Source organism: Salvelinus namaycush, chromosome 31, assembly GCF_016432855.1.
Source record: "Salvelinus namaycush isolate Seneca chromosome 31, SaNama_1.0, whole genome shotgun sequence".
Taxonomy (NCBI): Eukaryota; Metazoa; Chordata; class Actinopteri; order Salmoniformes; family Salmonidae; genus Salvelinus; species Salvelinus namaycush.
In genome coordinates, this window is record NC_052337.1 from 17,163,656 (window position 1) to 17,186,568 (window position 22,913).

At 41.8% G+C, this 22,913-nt stretch overlaps 1 protein-coding gene across 2 annotated transcripts; it reads left to right on the forward strand.

The window, feature by feature from the left end:
* The first annotated feature begins 501 nt into the window (after nucleotides 1-501).
* slc25a25b (solute carrier family 25 member 25b) lies at nucleotides 502-21,942 on the forward strand. Of its 2 annotated transcripts, XM_038970685.1 has the most exons (10): nucleotides 502-737; nucleotides 4,936-5,062; nucleotides 5,380-5,467; nucleotides 7,839-7,874; nucleotides 8,297-8,408; nucleotides 13,249-13,407; nucleotides 14,462-14,614; nucleotides 15,941-16,216; nucleotides 16,374-16,524; nucleotides 19,815-21,942. In XM_038970685.1, the coding sequence occupies exons 1-10, from the start codon at nucleotides 579-581 to the stop codon at nucleotides 19,997-19,999; spliced, it is 1,446 nt and encodes a 481-aa protein (XP_038826613.1). In that variant the 5' UTR covers nucleotides 502-578; the 3' UTR covers nucleotides 20,000-21,942. The 2 variants fall into 2 exon arrangements, with proteins under 2 accessions (XP_038826613.1, XP_038826612.1); XM_038970684.1 differs by lacking the exon at nucleotides 7,839-7,874.
* The last annotated feature ends 971 nt before the right edge of the window (nucleotides 21,943-22,913 follow it).

Sequence of the window (22,913 nt, forward strand, 5' to 3'; positions counted from 1 at the left end):
ATACAGTGCACCACAGTTTCGGTCCCAAGATCTGATTCCTTATAATGCTGATCTCATCATTTCCTCTGTGTAAGGAAGAGGAAGATTCCTAATATTGCCACAATTGGTCACATTCCAGTACGGTAGGATGTGACCTGTGTATTTAAGCCGTTGTAATTAATTACACATAAGAAGCATTTGTACTGAAAGAAAGAGGAGCTTTAAAGGGTTTTCCGGAAAGTTCACATCTGGTCCCTTAATTTCATTCAAGTGCACAAGTAATTTTTTTCATGAAGGGACCATTTGTTGGGGGCTATTTGTTGGGCTCCTTTGTCAGAATGTAGTCTTGTTTGGTTCTCTTGAAATATTGACAGCCTGTGGAGTAAAGATAGTAAGAGGGCGGGATGTTGTGGCATCCAATGAGATTGCTCCTTGGTCCTAGCAACCTCTGTGTGGGAGGGACCTTTTTGAGTCCTTTTATCCCATATGTGTCTTCTGCCTACCAGCATTTTAGCATTGCACTGCAGAGCGGGCAAACTTTTTTTTTTTTTCTTCTATGTAACTTATTTATTTGTATTTTACACTTACCTAAGAGAAGCATGTTGTGCGTGTGCCTGTGCATGCCCTTTCCAAACTCAGAACACACTGAATTTGAGTATTTTGAATCAAATGGACTACCAGCTGAACTCAAGTCTCTCTTCAAACTGAGCATATTTCTTCCTTCTCAGGAATTTTCTACATATCGAAACTGGCGGAAGGTAGATATGTCGTTTTTAAATCTGGAATCTTTTTATAGCTGTATAATTCTGTTTATGTGATCATAGCAATAACACTTGAATGCATTCCAGTTAGCATTTCGCTATTTCATTCAGCACTTTCATTCATATGGCAAGACTGGCAGACAGCCCTACAGTTGTAGAATGCGCTTCTTGATTGATTGTTTGAGTGGCCAGTCTGTAGACAGGCTCTCTGCCTCTGAATAATAACTTGGAAATTATTGTAAATTCATAAGAATTTTAATTAACTCTTTCTTGTTATATATAATCTAACGTTCTGCTGAACATTTGTCAGCAATGCATTGTCCTTTGACATGTCCCCCTAGGACATAGCTTTTTAATGTGCTTCATGCACATTATTTTGTCATTTGCTTTTTCATAGGGGTCAAATATGGCCTTAATGATTTATGCCAACAAAATATTTCAGACAATTCATTTCATAACCATGAGTTTGTCTTTAATTCATGTTCTTCCAAACTCTATCCAGTGGCTATGTAGTCAGACTTCATTTAGCCTCTGCCACAGGCTTTGACTTCACCTTCTATATGTGAGTGAAGCCTGGGAGCCGACGCTAGACTACTCTTGACTCTGAGTCTGAACTGGTTCTTTAGATTATTCATTTAAGGTTAAGTCAGTGGTTTGGCAGGTATCCTTGAAAGAAGGCTCAGACGCTTCCTGTGGAACGAAGAGTCTAGAAATGTCTAGAAAATCTAAGAAAGCCCAGATTAGTGACGTCAAAAATTCTTAGAATGTAGGCTAATGCTTTGGTTGATATTTGCTTGTTGTCAAAATAATTTAATTTAAATGTATTCTGAGGGATGAGTGAGAAAATGGCACTATAGTTCTTAAGACTGGACTTTGAACTCATTTCTGTTATTGCCCAAAAATTCTGTACTTCCTCAATAATTAGACTATTATCTGGAAAACTCACTATTTTATAAACAAACTAGTGGACATCTGTCCAGTTTTACCCTTAACTTTGGTCAATTGCTCCTGGTCTGTTTTTAGGTTTCAGCTTGCAGAAATGGCCAGCTAGTGCACATGGTTGAGTTTATCGGATGTTCAGTCAAAGCTGTCTCCTTCTTTTCGAGGGCAAACAAACCATTGTTAAAAGGATTGCTCATGGTCTTGCGTCTGAGTTCGCAAACACCCATATTAGCTTTGTTTCCTGGGTCTACTGACCGACCCTGGTTATTCGATTTTTTTTTATTTGCCTTCTCCTATTCTCAAAGTATCTCTATATAATACTATACTCAAATTGCTGTCACTCGATTTAGTTTATGGCTGTCAACTTCCACTTGGCACTATAATCCACTCTTTGACGCCTTTTTGCTACCAACAACAGACTGTTCAATACAGTATAAAACCTAATGTTCTAAAAAATAGTCTGGTCCAAAATTGTCACCCTTAATAAAGATGATAAAAAATACTGTGTCAAATAAATAAATGTTGTTTAACATGTAATGTTTTTTATTCTAAAAAAAGATGGTGGTCAAATTTATTGGCACCCCTGTTTTCAATACCTCACCTTGTGAGGATAACGGCACTGAGCCTTTTCTAAAATGTTTTGAGATTGGAGAACACATTGGGAGGGATCTTAGACCATTCCTCCATACAGAATATTTTCAGATCCTTCATCATTTGTTTGTTCTTATGGACTCCTCTTCAATTCAAACCACAGGTTTTCAATGGGGTTCAAGTCCAGAGACTGAGATGGCCATTGAAAATTTAGATTTTTGTGGTCAATTAAGCTTATTTTTGTGGATTTTGATTGGTGCTTGGGGTTATTGTCTTGCTGGAAGATCGACTATTTTGCGTCCTTGTTAAGGTCAACGGCATCATGAACATTACCCAGTACCAGGATATTTTAGCCAAAAACCTGGTTGCCTCTGCCAGGACGCTTAAACTTGGCAGCAAATGGATCTTCCAGCCTAATCTTTCTTCCCCAAGCACACACCAAAATCCACAAAGAAATGCTTAATTGACCACAAAATCAAGATTTTGCAATGCCCATCTGTCTCCAGACTTGAACCCCACTAAAAACCAGTGATAGGAAATGAAGAGGACAGTCCATAAGCGCAGACGAAGGATATCAAGGATCTGGAAAGTTTCTGTATGGAGGAATGGGTTTCCCAAAGTCAGTACTGGGACCCCCTATCATGCTGCAAGTTTAGTTTTTTGCTCTAGCACGACACAGCTGATTCAAATAATCAAAGCTTGATGATGAGTTGGTTATTTGAATCAGCTGTGTAGTGCTAGGACAAGAACCAAAACGTGCACCCAGGGGGGGCCTCAGGATCTAGTTAGGGAAACGCTGGTCTAAGATCCCTCCCAATGTGTTTTCCAATCTCATAAAACATTTGAGAAAAAGGCTCAGTGCCGTTATCCTCGCAATGTGAGGTATTGATGGCAGACCCCCGCACCTTTCTGATTCAGAGGGGTTGGGTTAAATGCGGAAGACACATTTCAGTTGAAGGCATTCAGTTGTACAACTGACTAGGTATAGCCCTTTCCTTTATTGAAAACAGGGGTCAAAATGATTGGCACCCCTATCTTTTTGAGAAAAAAGTATTACTTGTTTAAAAAAAGTATCTTTCTCTGAGCAATTGTATAAAATAATATAATTTTCACATTTTGAGTATACAATATAGCTCAGTATTTATTTTTGTACATTTTGCTCATCTTTATCAAGGGTGCCAATAATTTTGGACCTATCTTGATGACGACACGTGAATCATGCTTAGTTTGCAACGGGAAGGACACTTTTCCCCCTCCCCCAGTGATGGCCCAGTTGTCCCCAAAAGTAGGAATATTGGTAGGCAGGTTAGTGTCCGGCTTAAAGAACTTCACATGCACTCTAGCGTGGCACGAGGCATTAGGTAGCGAAATATCATCTATCTTTAACTGTTGGCTGCATTTTACCCAGAAGCCACTGCTGGCCATCAGCCAACTGCTCAAGGAGACCTAAGATTTGCTCTATTTATTGAATCATAAGGAGGAGATGTGTGCGTGCACACACACACACTTCTCAGGAAAGGACTGGTAGGAGTTAACCTAACGTAGCAGGCGTAAAAGAAACGCCTGAAACTAGATCCCCCTACATACTGGTCTTGACCAGAAGATTAAAAAAAATAACTGTTTGGAGGTTCTCTTCTGCACTGTTCAACCAATCCAGTAAATGTGGAGGAGGAGTTAAGATGGAGTGTCACCTTGTTAACGTCCAAAAGCGGAAGTCTCGTCACAGGCTCTCTTTCTATTTCCCCTGAAAACCGGATGAATCCGGTTGTTGGGGACACGGCAGAGGCTAGGTAGGAGTTAAAAAGGGGCTGGACTGTTAGAAACACAATAGTCCTAGAATATATCGATATATTGGACCTGTATTTAGGCAATCTACTCTATAAACCTGATGTGATAACCTAAAAGTTTAACATAAGGAGTTACACTAAGGTAACAAAGGGTTATTCTTTCACCTGTCCCCTAACATGGCCCCCAAAGGTCAGCAGTTCAGATATTTTTGGAAACGCACAGAACCATACACACACCCCTATAGTCATGGAAATGCACACACAACCATGTGAGTCAGTCCTCATAGATTCAGCTGGCCCAGACCCACTCATAAACTCCTCACCCAAAGTTCATAACTGTGAGTCAAGATTGACTGTAAATCGCTGAGAAGAACTCCCAGGCCTAGCTTCACCTTTTTAATAGAGGCTCTTCCTTGGCTCAGAGCCCATTGGGGTAGGGGTTAATGATTGAAATGCACTCAGCTCCACATGCATTTCTCAACGCCTTCAGCTCGATGGCTCGGGCAGCCTGTGTGCTCTTTCCGCCAGGCTTGAGTTAGAGTTCAACGTGGCTGTGATGGTCTAAACACTCCACACTAATGGATCAGGTGATATCCACTATATGACCACTCTGGCGCAAACAAGACCCAGATGGCTTGTAGCTGTCACCTTCCCCTCACTGACCTACACGCCTGTCCTCAAATCACTCGGTCCATCTCTTTCTCGTGGCTCACCTTTGTCATAATTTTAACTAAATTTAGGCTATAATTTCCCCTTTCCTCGAGAATCTATTTATTTATTTTTTGTCCTTGACTCACCTGTCTTGTCTTCAACCTGTATGTAAATTGATATTTAATCCTTATCTAAATGTAAAATGCCTCTTTCTCATCTGACAGAAAATAGTGAAAGCGGGAGACAAGGACCTGGACGGCCAGCTGGACTTTGAGGAGTTTGTCCACTACCTGAGAGACCACGAGAAGAAGCTTCGGCTGGTCTTCAAGAGCCTGGACAAGAAGAACGATGGTACGATGGAACACAGGCTGGAGCCACACAACCACTGCCTGTGTTTACTTGTATCACTACCAGTTACACTTAAACCACTGTTTATAACGTACTAATCACTTGGGCAGTTGGGTGGAAAATTATGCATTGGGTTAAGCTGTGCATACATAATGACATACTGTAACTGAGGAAATTCTGCATTTAGGTCTATTACATTTGATGTACTATTATATAAGCTGGTATTAAAAGCTTAGTGATATAATATCCGGTCAATGAGATGATATCATCATAATTCAAGCACATTGCGAGTGGTTGATGTTTACTCTTTTGCCCCACAGGTCACATTGACTCGCAGGAAATCATGCAGTCCCTTCGAGACCTGGGGGTTAACATCTCTGAGCAGCAGGCTGAGAAGATCCTCAAAAGGTGAGGCTGTCAACCTGGGCTGACGAGTCTCCCGTCTCACCAACACTCCTGTCTAAACTAATGGCTCGTAGTGTCCAGAATGCATTTAGTCTCTGACTGTCTCTACTTCTCTCTCCTCTCAAATTCATAAATAATTTTGAAATACAGGATATTGAAATACAATTTGTAGATTTTGCCACAGCAATATAGTGGTACAGCATTTCAGTAAATGCAGTACAATGCAATGAGGATAATGAAATACAGTTCATTTCAGGAGTAATAATAGTACATATAATCATATATGCAGGTTCAACATTACTGATGTTGAACCTGTGTAATCTTCGGTTGAAGATCCTCGGGGGAGAAATCCTCTCTCCCCATTTCTCTATTTCATCTTTAATTCCCGAATGGCTGACTGGTTGCAGTCAGTGTCGTCCATTTACCACTGCCTGGTTCGACTGGGTAACCCAAGTCCACCAGAACATTCCACAGAAGTATTACTTCAAAACTATAAAATAACACATGGAATCATGTAATAACCAAAAAAGTGTTAAACAAATCAAAATATTGTTTATATTTTAGATTCTTCAAAGTAGCCTTGATGACAGCTTTGCAGACCAGCTTCACCTGGAATACTTTTCCAACCGTCTTGAAGGAGTTGCTACATATGCTGAGCACTTGTTGGCTGATTTTCCTTCACTCTGCGGTCCAACTCATCCCAAACCATCTCATTTGGGTTGGGGTCGGTGATTGTGGAGGGCAGGTCATCTGATGCAGCACTCCATCACTCTCCTTCTTGGTCAAATAGCCCTTACACAGCCTGGAGGTGTGTTTTGGGTCATTGTCCTGTTGAAAAACAAATGATAGTCCCACTAAGCTAAAACTAGATGGGATGGCGTATCGCTGCAGAATGCTATGGTAGCCATGCTGGTTAAGTGTGACTTGAATTCTAAATAAATCACAGACACCATCACACCTCCTCCATGCTTCACGGTGGGAACCACACATGCGGAAATCATCCGTTCACCTACTCTGTGTCTCAAAGACACGGCGGTTGGAACCAAAAAAATTACATTTGGACTCATCTGACCAAAGGATAGATTTCCACTGGTTTAATGTCCATTTCTCGTGATTCTTGGCCCAAGCAAGTCTTCTTATTATTGGTTTCTTTGCAGCAATTTGACCTTGAAGGCCTGATTCACGCAGTCTCCTCTGAACAGTTGATGTTGAGATGTGTCTGTTACTTGAACTCTGTGAGGCATTTATTTGGGTTGCAATTTCTGAGGCTGGTAACTCTAATGAACTCATCCTCTGCAGCAGAGGTAACTCTGGTGTCTCTCTCTTTCCTGTGGTGGTCCTCATGGGAGCCAGTTTCATCATAGCGCTTGATGGTTTTTTACGACTGCACTTGAAGAAACTTGAATAGTTCTTGAAATTTACCGCATTGACTGACCTTCATGTCTTAAAGTAATGATGGACTGTCGTTTCTCTTTGCTTATTTGAGCTGTTCTTGTCATAATATGGACTTGGTCTTTTACCATATAGGGTTATCTTCTGTATACCACCCCTACCTTGTCACAACACAACTTATTGGCTCAAACGCATTAAGAAGGAAAGAAATTCCACAAATTAACTTTTAACAAGGCACACCTGTTAAATGCATTCCAGGTGACTACCTCATGAAGCTGGTTGAGAGAATGCCAAGAGTGTGCAAAGCTGTCAAGGAAAAGGGTGGCTACTTTGAATAATCTCAAATATAAAATATGTTTTGATTTGTTGAACACTTTTTTTTATTACTACATGGTTCCATATTTGTTATTACATAGTTTTGATGTCTTCACTATTATTCTACAATGTAGAAAATAGTACAATTAAAGAAACCCTGGAATGAGTAGGTGTGTCCAAACTTTTAACTGGTTCTGTATATACTTTTTATTTACATAGTGGCGCAGCGCCCCTTTTAAGTTCTTTGGGGAGAACCCTGCCTTTTACAGTTCTAAGGACCCACACGTTTAATATGTGCAAGGCATATTGATAAGCGGAGGAAACTACAATGATTTACTCTAGTTGAGATAAACTTAGCGTTATGTCCTTCTGACAGGGAAGTTGTTTTAATACCAGGAAGTAGATCTATTTTACTTGCATGTTACATATTAAGCGATTTTTCACCACGTCCAATATGGATATCATGAAATCACTAAGAGTAGTTGGTTTTATTCCATCCATTTGAAAGATTCTTCCTCAGGCGTTAGTTAGGGTGAGCATTATGACATCACCACCAGAGCCCCCCTCGTTCTAATTGTGTGTTTATGTGCATGTCCCTGCCCTCCCCCTTTCTGTGCCTCCCCTCTCCTTTCTCTCCCCTTCTCTTTCGCCCTCTTGCTGGTCTCAGAATAAGGAAGGGCCTTGTCTGGGCCCCTATCATGTAGTAAGTAATGGAATCATCTCCGTCTGCTTGCCCTGCCTCACAAACGCACATCGTCTTCTTCGCTTCGTATTTGACTCTTTGTTTCTGCCCTCTCAAGTTTTATTTAATTGTTACAAAGAAAGCCACCGCAAAAACCGGCAGCCCTTTAATTGCTTAAAAAAAGCCCAAATTAAGAAGATTACTGAAAGATTCCCATAACCCAACACAGAAAATGCCCATGGCATGCTTAAATTTGAAAAGTAAAAAAGGAGCACTTAAAAGCATTTATAATTTTATCAAAAAGTTGTGCATGTGTGAGCTTACTGACACTGAATTCAGGCACACGCCCACACATAGACGTTCTGGTGAAACAAAAGAGAAGAGGCACTGTAAAAAAGCTATGTTGTAATGGTTCTGGTCTTTTCTGTTTTCTCTGTCAACAGCATGGACAAGAACGGCACGATGACCATCGACTGGAACGAGTGGAGAGACTACCACCTGCTGCACCCTGCTGATAACATTCCTGAGATCATCCTGTACTGGAAACACTCTACGGTAAGATGGAAAAACTGTATGTTTTCCTCTCAGGGTTGTTCAAAAGCAAATTTTGTTTTTCATTGGTTGTATAAATTTTGTTTTTCATTTAAGTAAAATTAGTGGTCCTGTATGGCACAGTTGGTAGAGCATGGTACTTGCACCACCAGAGTTGTGGGTTCGATTCTCGGGGCCACCCATTCGTAAAAATGCACGCATGACTGTAATTTGCATTGGATAAAAGCGTCTGTATGGCTGCGCGAACGCCATACTATACCAATATTAAAACTACTAGGACTGTATGTTGACACGTTTGTCTTATGTCCTTTCTCTTCCAATTGAATAGCAGAGTAGTGTTCATATATTATTAATAGTCCCACAGATACAAACACATTCTCTATGCCCCAACCATATTAGCCATCTAGGCCCTGACCAGGGTTCCCGGGAAGTCTCCCTAGAGGAGCCAAACGGGTCACTGTGATCCTGCTTAACCAGACCAGATCAACCAAGCACCCCGGTACTGCTTGCCGTGCGGTAGCAGAGAAAACTGTCTATAACTTGGGTGACTGGAGTCTCTGACAAAGATCGTAGTGGAGATTCAGTTCACACACTCGTCATTCACACACTCGTGGTCCATATGTGACCGACTTACTTGATTTGGTCTTATGTAACACAAAATATGAAATTGTGTTTTTTACATTGGACTGAGAGCTAGAAAATTGTCATTCTCCTTTGAAAGTTAATACATTTGTAACCCCACTTTTGAGAAAATGGTCCTTGAATGTTTTGTAACACCTAGTGGAGAGCTCTTTGTCTACGCCCATTCTGCATCGTTCACACCCTCTTAAGCCTTAGCCCCATCCATCTCTTGAAGGATTCACATGAGGCCATGTGCTAAAGAGAGTGAGTATGGTAGTGTACTAAACAACCAAAGATTTCAAGACTAAAGTCTGGTTTATACTACGTCTATCGACATGTCTGTAGACCGTTGTCGCAGTGACATTATGAACATTCTATTCTATCAAACTTGTCATTGTCGTTATGAAAAAGTATAAACACAAAAACGACAGGCTGCATGACATCAGCAGCCTGATGGTCCAAAATGGAATAACTGGTGTATTTTAACACCAATAAGTCCATCCAGTCAATCTAGCAAATGAGGCAACTAAAAGCAACTTTCTAAACAATGTTTTTGTTCGTTTCTGGCTAGCGAGTCAGCCAGATAACGTTAGCTAGCTAACAGTATGCTTTAACTTTCAATGAAAACAACTTTCTTTAAAAAAAAAGCTGTGTTAGACAGGATTACCTACACATACTGAGCAGCTCATGTTATAGACAGAAGCATGCTACATGGCAGACCAATCTGAACTCATCTCCCGACATGTCCAGCCTATCCATTATGCCAGCCAATCATGGCTAGCGGGAAAGTTCCCATCTTTTTCCGCGGCTAAAACTAGTCTCATAATTTATTTATTTTTATTAATATTTACAGATGGCATACAAGTTTGTTATTAAGGCACATGAAAGTTTGCATGTTCCAGAAGGCATTTCTGCCAAAAAACGCATTTTGATAAAAATAAAAATGTGGGTTTCAAATGCCTCTCCTGTGAAGTAGGGATGTGCAACATACTCCTAGTTTCTTAAAACGAGCCACATACTGGAGCTAGGCTTAGGCGGTATCCAGATTGTCATACCTTTTTATCCTGACGCCTTGTGAACATTTTATACGGTGTTTGACCTAAACTATTTGCAGGACAGATACCCCAAGTCCATACTGTAATTAGATCTTACAACTGGCGCTTGCTGCACAACACTGAGTGACTCCCAAGGCTCTGGTCTCTCGTCGTTGTGTGCTTGTAAACACCACGTGACTGGGGACTACCGATAAGCTTCATCATGACAGGTGAAATGAACGCAATCTTCTTTATCTGCTAACATATTGCACAAGTTGACTGCAGGTATTTACTTTAAAAGCAGCTACAAATATTCACATTTTTTAAAAACACTTCAAATAAATAGTTTCAACGGTATTGACAGTATTAAAAAATGATCCCATGGCTATTTCCAAATACCCCAGTATGTGGTATATATGGTAAACACTGGACCATAAGGAGTACCGTCACGTGAATCTTATATCCTGGGCGTTTCGCCCTGCCATCACGGTACGTTTGCATGTGACAAATGTTTTTATTTTTTATTTTGATTAAAAACATTTATTTAACATTTATTTAACTACAGTAGGTAAGTCAGTTGAGAACAAATTCTCATTTACAATGTTGGCGTACCCCGGCCAAACCCTAACTGGACAACACTGGGCCAATTGTGCGCCGCCCTATGGGACTCCCTGTCACGGCCAGTTGTGATACAGCCTGGAATCGAACCAGGGTCAGTGGTGTCTTACACCGCTGCGCTACTCGGGAGCCCCACTTGGGGGACCAGTATAAATTACAAGACTAGCGCTAAGTGGACTTAAACTTGAGGGGATTTGAAGGGGTTAAAAGCGGTTCTGCAGCTGAGATACAGTGGGTGTTTTCACAATTTGTCGTGACCCCCACCCCTTTTTAAGAGCTCAAACTTAATTTCAAGGGACATTCCTGTTTAAATGATTGTAGGGTACCGACTGGCTGATTCTCTGCAGGAGGTGGAACTTCTTCTAAAAACCCCTGATGCTTCTGTTCGTTCCTTGGAGGACCCCCCTCTACAGTTGTCAACAAAGTTAAAAGATTTCCCAATCGTTTGCTTATATATTTAAATAGCGTTTATACTGGGGTATGATACCGTGCTACGCCACTGCTTAGAACTTAACTAGAAGTTAAGTATAACTATAAGAATCTAAGATGTGTCAAATAAATGATATGCAGCTCAGGGCTCCAGCTGTGCATTTGGTTTACTAACTTGTTAGCTAAGTGGCAAAATCAAGCTTCTTGGTTACAGCAGAGAAATCGCCAGTTGGCAACCCATCCCTTACGGGATTAATTGACACACAAATAAACATTACAAACATTCAATCCCCTCCTGGATCAAGATCCCTGTTGCCTAAATAGTAGTATTTTAAATATAATTTAAGAAATAGTGCCCCTTGTGTGCACATTGAGTAATACCATATACCCCAGTATGGTACAGAAACTGTATGAAAATGTGGATACCGTCCAACCCCATTCTGGATGATGATTGCATAATACTGTTGGTCACAGGGTAGAATAAGGAAAGCAGACCCACCAGTCCAACAACTCTGTATGTCAATCATTGGACCTCGCTGGAAGTGTGTGTATGCATCGTACTTCCCTCCCTCTTATCATGTCAGAGCAGCCTGTGCTGCTCCTTATCCCTCCCATGTCCCAGAAAGTCTTATAGAACTTACCCAGACCGGATGTGGTGCTTCAATGCTCATCTAATGCCCCAGTCAAGGCCCATAGCTGCCAGTTCAAGGCATAGCAGTCATTAGGTCATGATCATTGCCTTGAAATGGTACACACAGACAATAGTCTTGGGCATCATGTTTGCAATGTTACATTGTTCAGATACAAGACCAGAAATTACTTGTAGAGATAATTGTGACAAGTCTATATGATATATAATCTATACTACCGTTCAAAAGTTTGGGGTCACTTAGAAATGTTCTTGTTTTTTAAAGATTTTTTTTTTTTTTTAAATAACACCAAATTGATCAGAAATACAGTGTAGACATTGCTAATGTTGTAAATTACTATTGTAGCTGGAAACGGCAGATTTTCAATGGAATATCTACATGGGCGTACAAAGGTCCATTATCAGCAACCATCACTCCTGTGTTCCAATGGCACGTTGTGTTAGCTAATCCAAGTTTATCATTTTAAAAGGCTAATTGGTCATTAGAAAACCCTTTTGCAATTATGGTAGCACAGCTGAAAACTGTAGTTCTGATTAAAGAAGCAATAAAACTGGCCTTCCTTTAGACTAGTTGGGTATCTGGAGCATCAGCATTTGTGGATTTGATTACAGGCTCAAAATGGCCAGAAACAAAGAACTATTCCTTGCGAGAAAATGCCAAGAAACTGAAGATCTCATACAACGCTGTGTACTACTCCCTTCAAAGAACAGCGCAAACTGGCTCTAACCAGAATAGAAAGAGTGAGAGGCCCCAGTGCACAACCGAGCCAGAGGACAAGTACATTAGAGTGTTTAGTTTGAGAAACAGACGTCTCACAAATCAAATGATGGCCTTCTATGCAGAGTTCCTCTGTCCAGTGTCTGTGTTCTTTTGCCCATCTTAATCTTTTCTTTTTATTGGCCAGTCTGAGATATGGCTTTTTCTTTGCAACTCTGCCTAGAAGGCCAGCATCCCGGAGTCGCCTCTTCAACCCACAAGTGCTGATGCTCCAGATACTCAACTAGTCTAAAAAAGGCCAGTTTATTGCTTCTTTAATCAGGACAACAGTTTTCAGGTGTGCTAACATAATTGCGAAAGGGTTTTCAAGTAGCCTTTTAAAATTAAAAACTTGGATTAGCTAACACAACGTACCATTGGAACACAGGAGGGATGGTTGCTGATAATGGGCCTCTGTATCTAATATAATTATTGTATTGTTTTTTTTACAAACATCAAACCCCCCCCCGCCCCACATAATACCCCTCTGGTTTTAGCCTCTAAAAGTATACAGACGTCTGATAGAGCTGTTGAGGTACTACTCAACAATGTACATGCACTGTAATGTGTGTGATTATTACACTGTACTTATGTTATTTCCATGTAAATACCTACATGCAGTGTTCATCGTCATTTTGAAATGGATTTGCCTACAGTTTTGTTGATATAGTTTAGGCCAGAGGAGAAACTCCATTGACCGGTCATCTTACCTGCACCTCTTTGTTTGTCCGTCAGATCTTCGATGTTGGGGAGAGTCTGATGGTCCCAGATGAGTTCACCGCCGAGGAGAAGAAGACTGGGATGTGGTGGCGACACCTAGTGGCTGGAGGGGCAGCTGGCGCCGTGTCTCGAACCTGCACAGCACCTCTGGACCGGCTCAAAGTGCTCATGCAGGTAAGGACACTTCCTTTGAGAAGATATGTCAAGAACTGACCTCACGCAAAAGGGACAATAACTCGGTTCTTTGTGTTCACATTGCAAGTGAACCCAGATCCCCTTTAATGCAACGCTTCTTAGTTCACTTTAACTTTAAACAGCCAGTCAGGATTTTGTCTCACGTTAAAAACAAACTTGAGACCCTACTTCTACCATAAACAGTAGTAATATCACGTATCTATGTGTTAGTCCTATAGACGGGTGAGTGCGCAACTATGGCGCAAAACAGACGGGGTTGGCTTAGATTGTTTATTGACAGCATAAATATATTTGCACGATGAGCACTTGTCTCGCTTACATCGTGACAGTTGTTGGTTAGCTAGCTAGTGAATTTTTGCCATATTAGCATAGATGTGACATCAGTCAAAACACCTCAAAACAACATATGATATTAAGAACAAGATAAAACTAAATGAAACGAACCACCTACGATTCCCTACATGGCAGCTTCTTGTCATTGTTGCTAGCTATCTGGCCATCCAGAATCACAACAACACAGACTTCTGATGTTGTCAGCTAACCTGTCTATGGCAGAGAGCCAATTGCATAAGGTCTATCCTTAGGACACCGTTTCTGCTAGCAAGTGCAATTCCACTGATATGATGCACCAGGGATTGAGACACATATGGGTGACATGGCAGAGTAGGAGGCAGAGTTCAGCTTTCTCACGTTTCATTTTTTATTCAACCTTACAGCAAACTGGCATAGATAACAGCTCGGAGTTTGTCCCTCTTTCTCGATCTGTTCATCCCTCGGTTTTTCACTCACATCCAGTTTTTTTATGAGCAGAGAGAAATTCTCATTCATTATAGCATAAACAGGGTAAGTACAATAACGGCAAAAGACATGAAAATATGAACAATGTTATAAGGGGATTTTAGGATGTGAAGTTGCATCCATTTCCTCCCTGTTACAATGCAGTTCAATAACTTGAGTATATAGGCAACGTGGTGATTTGAATAATGTGAATTTTGTGTTGACTAAATAAATTGTCTCTCGGCTTGGTCTCCAGGTTCACGCCACCCGTACCAACAGCATGTGCATCGCCGGCGGCTTCACCCACATGATCCGTGAGGGCGGCATGAGGTCGCTATGGCGAGGCAATGGCATGAACGTCATCAAGATTGCCCCAGAGTCGGCCATCAAGTTCATGGCTTACGAGCAGGTAAACCTATCGTTCAGCACCCTTACTTTGACATGATGGGACCCTTTCTAGTGTTGTCAATTGAAGCCAACAGCTCTGTAGTTTACGATCCTTCGGGCAACTAATAGAAATAGAGATAAAATGAATCACTAACCTTTGAACATCATCAGATGACACTCATATGACATCATGTTACACAATACATTTATGTTTTGTTCGATAATGTGCATATTTATATCCACAAATCTCGGTTTACATTGGCGCCATGTTCAGAAATGCCTCCAAAATATCCGGAGTAATTACAGAGAGCCACGTCAAATAACAGAAATACTCATCATAAACTTTGATGAGAGATACATGTTTTACATATAATTAAAGATACACTTGTTCTTAATGTCAGATTTAAAAAAAAACTTTACGTAAAAAGCACACCATGCAATAATCTGAGACGGCGCTCAGATTTAACAACATTTCTCCGCCATGTTGGAGTCAACAGAAATACGAAATTACATCATAAATATTCCCTTACCTTTGATTATCTTCATCAGAATGCAGTGCCAGGAATCCTAGTTCCACAATAAATTGTTGTTTTGTTCGATAATGTCCATTACTTATGTCCAATTAACTAATTTTGCTAGCATGTGTAGTACACGTGTCCAAACGCTCACGCAGATGCAGGCAAACGTCGGACGAAAACTTCAAAAAGTTATATTACAAGTCGAATAAACTGGTCAAACTTAGTAGAGAATCAATCTTCAGGATGTTGTTATCATATATATCCAATAACGTTCCAACCGGAGCATTCTTGTCAGTCTCTATAAGTAATGGAACGTATGGCGATATCATGAGGAAAGTGCGTGACCAAGAACTGGCACTCTGCCAGACCACTGACTCAAACACCTCCCATCCGGTCCCACAACACAGCATAAGCTTCATTCCACGTTCTACTGACTGTTGACATCTAGTGGAAGGCGTAGGAAGTGCAAACAGATCCATATATTACAGGGAATTGAATAGGCGATGACTTTAACATCGACCACTCTCAGAATTCTCACTTCCTGTTTGGATTTTTTCTCAGGTTTTTGCCTGCCATATGAGTTCTGTTATACTCACAGACATCATTCAAACAGTTTTAGAAACTTCAGAGTGTTTTCTATCCAATAGTAATAATAATATGCATATATTAGCATCTGGGACAGAGTAGGAGGCAGTTCACTATGGGCACGCAATTCATCCAAAAGTGAAAATGCTGCCCCCTATCACAAAGAAGTTAACAAGTTTGTCTTAACTAGGTCCTCATGTCCTAGTTGTTCAGAACTGACACTAACAATAGTTGTTGTTGTCCAGATCAAACGGTTGATAGGCAGCAACCAGGAGACCCTGGGCATCCTGGAGAGGTTTGTGGCTGGATCCCTGGCTGGAGCCATCGCTCAGAGCAGCATCTACCCCATGGAGGTGTTAAAGACCCGCCTAGCCCTGAGGAAGACGGGACAGTTCTCTGGCATCGCTGACTGCGCCAAACACATCTTCCGGAAGGAGGGCATGGCCGCCTTCTACAAGGGCTACATTCCCAACTTGATAGGCATCATCCCCTACGCTGGCATTGACCTGGCCGTCTACGAGGTGGGTGGGTGTGAGTGAGTGAATGGAGGGAATTGAAAGGAAGTTGTTTAATACTATTAGTTTCACTGTCATTCTTATCTCTTGCTACCACACATCTACTTTCTCTACAACTAACGTCATTGTCTATTTCTTTCTCCCATCTCCTCCCTCCATCCAGACTCTGAAGAACTCGTGGCTGCAGCGCTACGCCACAGACAGTGCAGACCCGGGGGTGTTTGTCCTTTTAGCCTGCGGTACCACTTCCAGCACCTGTGGCCAGCTGGCTAGCTACCCCCTGGCCCTGGTCAGGACCCGCATGCAGGCACAAGGTACGCCCTCTGCCCATTTCTATTTGGAGTTTCATTAGATCACTTGCATAGAATTAATTTTTGACAGTGTTGGTTCATGGACCAACCATAATCGGTGGTACAATGGAATGTGTTAATTGGGGATGCATAATACGTCTGTCTCCGTACTGGTAGATGGGTACAGGGGTAGTGTATTTTATATATAGTTGCCATATCAGATGGTTGTCGACATTCTGAGATTTCCATACCCAACTACAACATTTTCTGTCAAGATAGAACTGCCAAAGGGGGAGGAGTTGCAATCTACTCCAGAGATACACTGCAAAGTTCTGTCATACTTTCCAGGTCTATGCCCAAACAGTTTGAGCTTCTAATTTTAAAAATGTATCTCTCCAGAAAAAAGTCTCTCGTCGTGCCCTGGTCACCATATGTGAATTGATTGCCCACCATCTATCTTCAGAGTTCGTTCTGTTAGGTGACCTAAACTGGGATATGCTTAACACCCCGGCAGTCCTACAATCTAAGCTAGATGCCCTCAATCTCACATAAATTATCAAGGAACCCATCAGGTACAACCCTAAATCCGTAAACATGGGCACCCTCATAGATATTATCCTAACCAACTTGCCCTCCAAATACACCTCTGCTGTTTTCAATCAGGATCTCAGCGATCACTGCCTCATTGCCTGCATCCACTATGGGTCCGCGGTCAAACGACCACCCCTCATCACTGTCAAACGCTCCCTAAAACACTTCTGCGAGCAGGCCTTTCTAATTGACCTTGCCCGAGTATCTTGGAAGGATATTGACCTCATCCCGTCAGTCGAGGATGCCTGGTCGTTCTTAAAAAGTAATTTCCTCACCATCTTAAATAAGCATGCCCCTTTAAAAAAAAATTGAACTAAGAACAGATATAGCCCTTGGTTCACTCCAGACCTGACTGCCCTCGACCACCACAAAAACATCCTGTGGCGGACTGCACTAGCATCGAATAGTCCCCGCGATATGCAACTTTTCAGGGAAGTCAGGAACCAATACACGCAGTCAGTCAGGAAAGCAAAGGCTAACTTTTTCAAACAGAAATTTGCATCCTGTAGCTCTCACTCCAAAAAGTTCTCGGACAATGTAAAGTCCATGGAGAATAAGAGCACCTCCTCCCAGCTGCCCACTGCGCTGAGGCTAGGTAACACTGTCACCACCATTAAATCCACGATAATCGAGAATTTCAATAAGAATTTCTCTACGGCTACCCCAACCCCGGTCAACAGCTCCGCACCTCCTGCAGCTACTTGCCCAAGCCTCCCCAGCTTCTCCTTCACCCAAATCCAGATAGCAGATGTTCTGTGAAAGAGCTGCAAAACCTGGACTCGTACAAATCAGCTGGGCTAGACAACCTGGACCATCTCTTTCTAAAATGATCCGCCAAAATTGTTGCAACCCCTATTACCAGTCTGCTCAACCTCTCTTTCATATCGTCCGAGATGCCTAAAGATTGGAAAGCTGCCGCGGTCATCCCCCTCTTGAAGAGGGGTGACGCTCTAAACCCAAACTGTTATAGACCTATATCCATCCTGCCCTGCCTTTCTAAAGTCTTCGAAAGCCAAGTTAATAAACAGATCACTGACCATTTCGAATCCCACCGTACCTTCTCCGCTATGCAATCTGGTTTCAGAGCTGGTCATGGGTGCACCTCAGCCACAATCAAGGTCCTAAACGATATCATAACCGCCATCGATAAAAGACAGTACTGTGCAGCCGTCTTCATCGACCTGGCCAAAGGCTTTCGACTCTGTCAATCACCGTATTCTTATCAGCAGACTCAACAGCCTTGGTTTCTCAAATGACTGCCTCGCTTGGTTCACCAACTACTTCTCAGACAGAGTTCAGTGTGTCAAGTCGGAGGGCTTGTTGTCCGGACCTCTGGCAGTCTCTATGGGGGTACCACAGGGCTCAATTCTCGGGCCGACTCTTTTCTCTGTATATATCAACGATGTCGCTCTTGCTGCGGGTGATTCCCTGATCCACCTCTACGCAGGCGACACCATTCTGTATACATCTGGCCCTTCTTTGGACACAGTGTTAACTAACCCCCAAACAAGCTTCAATGCCATGCAACACTCCTTCAGTGGCCTCCAACTGCTCTTGAATGCTAGTAAAACTAAATGCATGCTTTTCAACCGTTCGCTAGCCGCACCCGCCTGCCCGACTAGCATCACTACTCTAAACGGTTCTGACTTAGAATATGTGGACAACTACAAATACCTAGGTGTCTGGCTAGACTGTAAACTCTCCTTCCAGACTCATATTAAACATCTCCAATCCAAAATTAAATCTAGAATCGGCTTCCTATTTCGCAACAAAGCCTCCTTCACTCACGCCGCCAAACAAAACTTACTATCCTACCGATCCTCGACTTCGGCGATGTCATTTACAAAATAGCTTCCAATACTCTACTCAGCAAACTGGATGCAGTCTATCACAGTGCCATCCATTTTGTCACCAAAGCCCCTTATACCACCCACCACTGCGACCTGTATGCTCTAGTCAGCTGGCCCTCGCTACATATTAGTTGCCAGACCCACTGGCTCCAGGTCATCTATAAGTCTATGCTAGGTAAAGCTCTGCTTTATCTCAGTTCACTGGTCACGATAACAACACCCACCCATAGCACGCGCTTCAGCAGGTATATCTCACTGGTCATCCCCAAAGCCAACACCTTCTTTGGCCGCCTTTCCTTCAAGTTCTCTACTGCCAATGACTGGAACGAATTGCAAAAATTGCTGAAGCTGGAGACTTATATTTCCCTCACTAACTTTAAACATCAGTTATCTGAGCACCTAACCGATTGCTGCAGCTGTACATAGCCCACCCAATCTAACTACCTCATCCCCATATTGTTTTATTTACTTTTCTGCTCTTTTGCACACCAGTATTTCATCACCATCTGCTCATCTATCACTCCAGTGTTAATTTGATCAATTGTAATTACTTCGCTACGATGGCCTATTTATTGCCTTACCTCCTCACGCCATTTGCACACACTGTATATAGACTTTCTTTTTTCCCCTATTGTGTTATTGACTGTACGCTTGTTTATTCCATGTGTAACTCTGTGTTGTTGTTTGTGTCGCACTGCTTTGCTTTATCTTGGCCAGGTCGCAGTTGTAAATGAGAACTTGTTCTCAACTAGCTTACCTGGTTAAATAAAGGTCCAACATTTTTTGGGGGACTTTTCCAGATCGGTACACCCCTAGTGTTGATGTGTATTTCTTGTCTCTCATCCATCTTCATCTCATGTTGTGTCCCCTCAGCCACCATCGAGGGCGGTCCCCAGATGACCATGTCAGGGCTGTTTAAACACATCGTGAAGACTGAAGGTGTGTTCGGACTCTACCGGGGCCTGGCCCCCAACTTCATGAAGGTCATTCCAGCAGTCAGCATCAGCTACGTGGTCTACGAGAACCTCAAGATAAGCTTGGGGGTCGTGTCTCGGTGATGACCAGGAGGAAAGGGAGGGAGCACCTCCCCTAAAAGCCAAAGGGTTCTTTTTTGCTTTTCTTTTTGGAGAGAAAAAGAGGAGAGCGAGGAGTAGGAGACTGAGTGAGAAGAGTTTCCAAGCAGCGGAGCAGGTGACTAGGAAAGAAGGGGTTGTTGCTGGGACTGTTGGAAACGTTGTCTCATTCTGTGAATGTTATGAGGACAGGTGGGTCGAGGTGGATGGAAGGGAGATATATACTACAACACTAACAACTAAAACGGGGTTCTCCAACCCTGTTCCTGGAGAGCTACCGTCCTGCAAAAACTCCAGGAGGGTAGCTCCAACCCCCCCACCAGGAACAGGGTTGGAGAACTTTGGACTAAAAGAAGTGATGGACGGATGTGGATGGACACTGTGACTTGGAGGGAGGTATGGGGATCCTCTCTCATAGATGTAACCTTTAATCATCATTATTTAATGTGTTATTTTGTTATCAGTCCAGAGGCACTTCACCATGAGTCCACTGTTGGCTTTTTTTTAATCAAACACGAAGACCCAGGTTAACTAAAAAGCAATCTCTTCACTGGAACACCAACATTCTCCAACCAGCTTGAAGTTTGCTAATAATAATGTATTTAGGGACCAAGAAGCCGCTTTTGTTCGTGACTGTTGCATTGTGGCAGGTTTGTGGGAACTGGGGACTGACAAAATCAACTGGGGGAACACATATCAAGTAAATGTTTGACCCTTCGTCCCATAGTACTATCCTATAGATGGCAGTATTGGTTAACCTATCTGGCTTGTGAAAGACAACCAAAGCCCAATTCACGACAAAGGGCTTTTTTGATTGTCATCTAAAATGTTCTTATGTATTATCTGTCCCCCTTTAACGCAGCACTCCCCAATTCGGCAACTATTAGGGCACTAGCTGTGGCAAATTTGTCTCGAGAGAGAAAAACCTCAACTCAGAATTTTGGTTTAACTGATTCATTCCTGTATTGTTTTGCCCCATTCAAAAGAAATCCAAACTGTGGTTTTCCTTTTTCTCATTGTTTGACTTGATAAGAATGTTAAACTGATTTGAACTGAAAAGGTGATGCAGGTTGAATGCCCATAGTGTCTTATTGTCCACTTAGTCTTAAAACAGCTGGTAAGAAGATGTGTGTGTCTTGATGCTAATTTATTTTCGTATTGTAACCAGATATTTATTTAAATGTGGTCCGTACAGGCAGCACTAAAATAATAGATGCTGCTAGCATATAAGTTTAGTTACAATACTATAACAACATATTCAGCAACTGTTTATATATTGTATTTAGCAATTATGATGCAACACACAATGATTAGCCTACCTATTGATCAAGGTTTGGGGTGTTACGTTGTCACTACCTGTTTAACATTTCGGACAGGAAGTCCTGATTTGACATTTGTTCCTCCGGACCTTCCCTGCACCTGAAATCTACAGTCTGTAAATGTGTGAATTTCCAGGGTGCAGGATATTCCATGTTCCTTTTCAATAAGTCTGTAAGGGCGTGGTGGCGTAGTGCAGCCTTAGTCAAAGTGCAGTGCAGTGGAAGACACCGCATCAGCAAGTGTGGGAGTGCTCTGTCCCCAGTGCCGCAGAATGGAGAAAAATATCTGCAATGGGACAGGGCAATGGTCTGTGTGAATGAGGACCTGTGTGCATGAGGTCTCTCGTTTTGCTCCATTACATTTAAACTGCAATGAGCAAACACTTCTACCACCAAGCTTCCTCTCAATGCACTTAAACAAGAAACACTTAATAATGCACTTTAAGGTCATTTTCTTTAACTTGAACTTTCTTTAACCAGACTTGAATCTTTTTTTTTTTTTACTGAAATCAAATGAGGGATTGCTAGCATTGCATTGTGATGTTTTTTTTTTAATCATACATTTGACTGAAATTATTAATATTAAAGGCCCAGTGCAGTCAAAAACAAGATTTTCTTGTGTTTTATATGTATATTTCCACACTGACGTTGGAATAATACTGTGAAATTGTGAAAATTATAATGCCCTTTTAGTATAGGAGCTGTTTGAAAAGACTGCCTGAAATTTCAGCTTGTTTTGGTGGGATGGAGTTTGGCCTTCCATGGTGACATCACCATGCGGTAAATGAGTTAATAGACCAATAAAGAGTTCCAAACCTCTCATAACAGCACATTTTTGGTTTTCCCCTCCTAACTCAGACCATTCCCAGACAGTCCTAGCGAAATTCTTCCTTGAGAAATTACTCTTTGATAAGAAGCTATTTTTGTTTATTTTTGATCATTTTAAGTGAAAACAATCCCAGTAAGGTACTTAATTGTTACCCAGAAATTATTTGATATTGAGATAAAAATGGCTGCATTGGACCTTTTTTAAGTGTTATATGGACCATGAATTGAGGCTGATATGTTATTTGTTGTAAGGCTTAATGTCTCAAAAGCTGTTTGTCCTGTATGCTGACGGCCTTATTTTACCTGAGATCCATGAATCGACTTTTTGATTCATGGACTCAGTTTCCAGAGGATGGAGAGAGAAATTGGTCTAAGTCATTTATTTTGTTCCATCCTCAGGGAGAAATTAGTAGTTTGGGGCTTTCAGTGTTCTGAAAAACACATTTTCTCATAATTCCCCCTGTCAATGTTTCCCATTGTTCACTAGGCAGTGTCAGTTTCCCTAGTCTTCAATGTCCCCTCACTGCATGTATTTATAAAGGGGAAATTATATGCATAAACATGATGACACATGGTTGTCATTATTTGGCTAAAGGCTTTTTCTGCTTGGCACAGCTCCACAAAAATAAGTTATCTTTTACACTTTTGCTTTAGTGCAAATATCAGAGCCTGAATCCATATATTCTGTCCACAAGAGGATGGAAAAGGCTGTGTCTAGTATTGTACTCCAACTAAGGATACCACTCCATACT

Bases quoted from the DNA above. Each gene is read 5' to 3' on its own strand.
- slc25a25b (XM_038970685.1), top strand. From the start codon at position 579: ATGTTGTGCGTGTGCCTGTGCATGCCCTTTCCAAACTCAGAACACACT. The intron at 5,468-7,838 runs GTGAGGCTGTCA...TGCTGGTCTCAG, and splicing joins GCTGAGAAGATCCTCAAAAG to AATAAGGAAGGGCCTTGTCT. The intron at 16,217-16,373 runs GTGGGTGGGTGT...CCCTCCATCCAG, and splicing joins TTGACCTGGCCGTCTACGAG to ACTCTGAAGAACTCGTGGCT.